The sequence below is a fragment of the Canis lupus genome, chromosome 14, assembly GCF_048164855.1.
Source record: "Canis lupus baileyi chromosome 14, mCanLup2.hap1, whole genome shotgun sequence".
NCBI lineage: Eukaryota > Metazoa > Chordata > Mammalia > Carnivora > Canidae > Canis > Canis lupus.
Window position 1 is genome coordinate 20,199,766 of NC_132851.1, and position 6,786 is coordinate 20,206,551.

Sequence of the window (6,786 nt, forward strand, 5' to 3'; positions counted from 1 at the left end):
ATACAGTTTAATAGCTGTTAGGTATTTTTTAAGTCATCATAGAAAGAAACAAAATTGATAACTATATATATTTATGTTTATATATTTATATAATATAAATATATCATATTTATAATATAATATATTTTATTATATATAAATATAATATATTTATATATAAATATATATTTATATATTTATATTATATTTATATTTCCTATATATATATAGGAAAAATTGGTGGGACAATCACTGATGTCCCTTTGATCACTAGATTTTATGATTATACATTTCTTCCTGTTCTAAAAAATGGCTAAGATAGTCAAATCTTTTTTTTTTTAAGATCAGAGGTTCTATTTTTTTAAATTTTTTTAATATTTTATTTATTCATGAGAGACAGTGAGAGAGAGAGGGAGAGGCAGAGACACCGGCAGAGGGAGAAGCAGGCTCCATGCAGGGAGCCTGATGTGGGACTCGATCCTGGGTCTCCAGGATGTCGCCCTGGGCCCAAGGCAGCGCTAAACCGCTGAGCCACCTGGGCTGCCCTAAGATAGTCAAATCTTAAAATAGGGAATCAATAGGCTCTCAAAGTGAAGCCAAAAAGGGGCTGCAGAGGAATAGAATTAGAATGAAATATAAGAATTCTTCCGCTCAGCCCTTTATTTGACCTTTAGATTAAACATCCTCTACTATAGACCTTTTAGAAGTATTGTGTTGGTCAGCATTTTAATATTATTGGGTCCAGGATTTTCATACTTAACCACATTTAGTTTTAATACAAACACTATAATGTTATTAAGGTAGATAAAAAAAGCACAGGATATGTGTCGCATACCACAGATAGAAGAGTGCACTTTTGGTATTTCCTTCAAGTGCATATCATGTGTTAGCCACATCTTCAAAGGGAGTATAAGACCTTAGCATATAAAGATGACATGCTTTGCTTTTCAGGAATTAAGGGGGAGCTGGGTGATGCAGGAGACCAGGGCAACATTGGCAAGACTGGGCCCATTGGCAATAAGGGTAAGCTATATTTTCCTTTCCTCCAGTGGCAGTTTGAAGCAAATCAATCACACCCTTGATATATTCTGAAGGACTCTGTATCATGAAAATGATCTCTTTTCTTTGTTTTAAAACATGAGTTTTTCTTCATATCTTAGCTGTGCCTTTCATACATAAACAATGTGTCTAAAAAAATAAATAAAGGCCTTGAGCAAGGTTAAACTGAAATTCAGAGACAGAATCAAACATAAAGTTCTGGTAGTTTCTGTATTGAAGTATCTCCTAGAATCTGCTGATTATAATACTTGATACAATTAAAATGGGTATAAATGGGTATCGTGACCATAAAGCATGTTCAGTAGTAGAAAGCAATTATTCGTAAGGCAGCACACAGCAGAATTTTCTTTCTTTCTTCTTTCTTTCTTTTCTTCTTTCTTTCTTTCATTCAGATTTTACTTATTTATCTGAGAGAGAGAGAGAGAGGAGGAAGAGGGGACAGAGAGAGAGGGAGAGAGAGAATTTCAAGAAGACTTCCTGCTGAGTGCAGAGATCAATGTGGGGCTGGATCTCATGACCCTGAGACTATGACCTGAGCTGAAAGCAAGAGCTAGACACCCAACTGACTGAGCCACTTAGGTCCCCCAGTATATTTTTTTTCCTTAAACTGAGTGAAATAATAATGATTCTGCATCTGGGATTTATTAACAGATTAGAAACTTTAAGTGTATATATTCATACCCTTTCGTCTTGTCCCAATCCTGCACAAAATTACTACTTTCCTATTATAATACAGGGGTGGCCTCCTCTTTATTATCTAAGCACTCCTCCGTATTGTCTTCTCATTGAATGATAGCAGGTTCCAATAGCTTCTGCTGGCCAGCAGTTCATACTGAGATTGTTCTACTTGGTTTGAAGATACAAAGGCGAATGAGATTAACAATTTTATTGTAAAGAGCTCATAGACTATTTAGGGAATAGGACATAGGACTTTCTCAGAAAGAATTATAATACTAAATAACTAAATGACTACTATAGGAACCATGTGGGAGACTAAGGCCAGATTGATATAAAGACTTGACCTAGGTCTTGAAAAACAGTGACATGTTTATGGAAATACAGGGAAAGGCATTTGAGGTGGGAGGCAAGAGATACTTGTGCAAAGGTACAGATCTGGGGAAACTCAATGCCACAGGTAACAGAATTCTGCAGCTTTGATGCATATCCGGCAGCCTTCCTTCCATATGTGCCTGAGCAGCTGCATAACCAATCATGTACCTCTTAGGCACCTGCGGTATGTTCTTGGGCAGGCTGATAAATGCATTGGAAGCTGAGACTGTGGCCCCACTCCTCTTGTCCTATAGCTTGGTACCTCCTCTCTCCCTGTCCTTTTCCAACTCATTCCTTTGAGAATTTTCCTTCAGCCTGCATTTGAGAGCAGGGACAGAGTGTAGTGCCACTGAAAAGAAATCGCTACGCTTATTTTTGATTCAGTGGCTTATAGTGTATGTTCACCTGTGATTGAAATTCTCATAGCTGGAACAAGCTAGAAGGACTCCTCATCGATTATGATTCTTTCTGTAGTATGTATTTTGGGTGGTTTTACCATTAAACTAATGAAACTTTGCTTCAGAGCCCCACACTTTTTAGATTCCTTCCTAAGTCCCTGAGAAGAGTCTTATCAATGGGTGCACATGGCCATATATCTTGGTAAAGTTTGTAAAGTAAGGCATTTTATCCTCAGCTGGTTAAAAGAATGTCTCTTAAAAAAAAAAAAAAAAAAAAGAATGTCTCTTAACATTTAAAAAAGCACAACTATTTCCTACTTAACCAGCCTTTTTTTTGTTTTTTGTTTTTTTGCTTAACCAGCCTTTTTAGACATATTGCCCCCCAAACCAACCAGTTTGTTAGACATTTTTTTCTAATTGCCCTCCCAAATGAAATTTTAATACTGCCCTTGGACTATGTATCTGTTATGTATTGTGTGTATATTTTTGCTTTATGTAAAAACATAGTAAGATTTTTCACCCCTCTAGAACTGATCATTTAGCAGGTGATCCTCATTGAGAATGCATCACTGTATCCTGCTTCAGCTTCCCTCCATTACATTTTTCTTTGTATCAGCTGATCAAGGGAGTGGACACAAGTATTTTGGGAGCTCACCAAGAAGAGTTTGAGTGAGAGAAACATATAGTTTAGACTTTATGGGATATGCTTACATAGTCTGCAGTTATTTCCACATACAGTTATAGCTAATATTTTCAATCTAGGAATAGCTTCCAAGAATATTCCTACCACTTACAGTGCAGATCTCTCCCAAGTCATGGTGAAAAAGTGCAGGAGTAGAGATTGGATCATCATATGAATGTGTCTTGGCACATCTAGAACAAGGAATGTGTGAGTTGTGGAAAGAAACAACGTTTGAAATGTACAGGGCCAGGGCTGGGCTTTGGAAAATGTTTTCAAACCCAACAGCTCATATATGAAAAGGATTTTAGAGAGGTATCCTCAAATTTGACAATATTTTTAATTTACATAAATCATCAATCATAAGTGGCAAAGGTAAAGAAATTTCTTAATTTTACTATTAATAATAAAACAAAATTCAGATTTCTGCTATAAGCTATGAGAAATTCACTTGCATTAATCCATCTGTTAAGAATGACCACCTGAGTCAAAACAAACAAAACAAAAAAACAAATATAAATTTGAATGTGTGGGAGAGCTACCAAACTGAATAGGACTTTAGGGGCCTAATCTGGAGGAGAAGAGAAACACACTAAGGTGGCTGTGCATTCTGTACTATTTTTCCTTTCAAATCATTCACCAATTCATAAGCAAGGCAGCACTAGAAGACTGAGAAGCTCATGCACAAAGTTGCTCAAACTGAACTGGCATTCAAGGCCTACCAAAAGAGAGTGGCCCAGGAAAATGTCACTCTTTTTCACTTCAAAAATAAACTTTTTCATTTAGAACTCCAGAAATTCTGAAAAATATTTATTAAACATACACCCATCCGTGTTTCAAAATATATTTGAATTAGAGGGTAACATTTAATTTGAAAGGTAATATCAACACCAGGAAGAGAAACCTATTAAAAATCATACTCAATAAGGGAATCTTGAACACTTCTCTCCTGAGATTGGAAACGAGATGAGCCACAGCCCTCATCCCCAGTTCTAAGCAACATCATAGCAGAGGTCCTAGCTAGAGAAAAATGGTGAGAACAAGAGATAAGAATCACAATAATTGGAAACAAAGAAATGAAAGTGTCATTATTTGCAGATGATGTGATTGCATATCCAAAAAATACAAGCAATCAATGTTACCCAGGGCAATTTACACGTTTAATGCAATCCCTATCAAAATACCATGGACTTTCTTCAGAGAGCTAGAACAAATTATTTTAAGATTTGTGTGGAATCAGAAAAGACCCCGAATAGCCAGGGGAATTTTAAAAAAGAAAACCATAGCTGGGGGCATCACAATGCCAGATTTCAGGTTGTACTACAAAGCTGTGGTCATCAAGACAGTGTGGTACTGGCACAAAAACAGACACATAGATCAGTGGAACAGAATAGAGAATCCAGAAGTGGACCCTCAACTTTATGGTCAACTAATATTCGATAAAGGAGGAAAGACTATCCACTGGAAGAAAGACAGTCTCTTCAATAAATGGTGCTGGGAAAATTGGACATCCACATGCAGAAGAATGAAACTAGACCACTCCCTTTCACCATACACAAAGATAAACTCAAAATGGATGAAAGATCTAAATGTGAGACAAGATTCCATCAAAATCCTAGAGAAGAACACAGGCAACACCCTTTTTGAACTCGGCCACAGTAACTTCTTGCAAGATAGATCCACGAAGGCAAAAGAAACAAAAGCAAAAATGAACTATTGGGACTTCATCAAGATAAGAAGCTTTTGCACAGCAAAGGATACAGTCAACAAAACTCAAAGACAACCTACAGAATGGGAGAAGATATTTGCAAATGACATATCAGATAAAGGGCTAGTTTCCAAGATCTATAAAGAACTTCTTAAACTCAACACCAAAGAAACAAACAATCCAATCATGAAATGGGCAAAAGACATGAAGAGAAATCTCACAGAGGAAGACATAGACATGGCCAACACGCACATGAGAAAATGCTCTGCATCACTTGCCATCAGGGAAATACAAATCAAAACCACAATGAGATACCACCTCACACCAGTGAGAATGGGGAAAATTAACAAGGCAGGAAACCACAAATGTTGGAGAGGATGAGGAGAAAAGGGAACCCTCTTACACTGTTGGTGGGAATGTGAACTGGTGCAGCCACTCTGGAAAACTGTGTGGAGGTTCCTCAAAGAGTTAAAAATAGACCTGCCCTACGACCCAGCAATTGCACTGTTGGGGATTTACCCCAAAGATACAGATGCAATGAAATGCTGGGACACCTGCACCCCGATGTTTCTAGCAGCAATGTCCACAATAGCCAAACTGTGGAAGGAGCCTCGGTGTCCATCGAAAGATGAATGGATAAAGAAGCTGTGGTCTATGTATACAATGGAATATTCCTCAGCCATTAGAAATGACAAATACCCACCATTTGCTTCAACGTGGATGGAACTGGAGGGTATTATGCTGAGTGAAATGAGTCAATCGGAGAAGGAAAAACATTATATGGTCTCATTCATTTGGGGAATATAAATAATAGTGAAAAGGAATAGAAGGGAAGGGAGAAGAAATGGGTAGGAAATATCAGAAAGGGAGACAGAACATGAAGACTCCTAACTCTGGGAAACGAACTGGGGTGGTGGAAGGGGAGGAGGGCAGAGGGTGGGGGTGAATGGGTAACGGGCACTGAGGGGGATACTTGACGGGATGAGCACTGGGTGTTATTCTGTATGTTGGCAAATTGAACACCAATAAAAAATAAATTTATTTTTAAAAAAATACAAATGAATCTACAGATTAACTATTTGTACTGAGTTTTTGCAGTTTAGCCATACAAAACTCAATTTTCTTTCTATATGATCAGAAATCAATAATTAGAAACATGAAATGAAAAATATGCCACTTATTACAGCAACAAAATTATTAAATATCTAGGAATAAAATTACAAAGGTGTCTAAGACTTCTACAACAAACAGGACATTGTGATAATGAGAAAAATTAAAGACTGTTTAAGAAATTGGAAGTAAAACTACATTCATAGATTGGAAGACTTAATATAGTTAAGATGATCAATGTGAATAAGATGACCCTCAAATTTATGCATAGATCAATGCTATCTCAATAAACATCCCAGAAGTAGCTCTCTCAGAATTTAATAAGCCAATTCAAAATGTATATGGAAATGAAAGGAACCAAAAACAGCCAAAGAAAACCTTAAAAAAGAAAAACAAAACTGGAAGGCTGAATTTAAACATTTTTTTTAAAGCTACAAAATAGTGTTAATTTATGCAGAGGCAGATAAATACACCAATGAAAGTGAATGGAACATGCAGGAAGACTCCTAAGTTTGGTTTTTGCAAAGTTGATGCTATTTTGCAATGGGAAATGATGCACTTATCAATAAGTAGTAGTAGGTCAGTTGCATATTCATGAAAGCAGCCAAACATATGCAGCCTACAGGTGTGAAAAAAAGAACTATAGATTCGCAACTTTATTAATTAAAATGTTATGATTATTAGTGAATCTTCAATGTGGTGTCTACTTTTAAAATTTAGTGATTTGTTTTTATTTCTTTTCTTATAGGTATTCATTTTTATACCACTTTTCCATTTGTAATTGTGTATTATTTTTCTTAAAG

The 6,786-nt window shown here is 36.4% G+C and overlaps 1 protein-coding gene across 2 annotated transcripts in view; it reads left to right on the forward strand.

Moving 5' to 3' along the window:
• Positions 1–6,786, forward strand: part of COLEC10 (collectin subfamily member 10) — a 40,912-nt gene that overhangs the window by 23,346 nt on the left and 10,780 nt on the right. For both annotated transcript variants that reach the window (XM_072774317.1, XM_072774316.1), the window contains exon 3: positions 931–1,002. In XM_072774317.1, the coding sequence (XP_072630418.1) occupies positions 931–1,002 (72 nt within the window). The remainder of the gene's footprint in view (positions 1–930; positions 1,003–6,786) is intronic.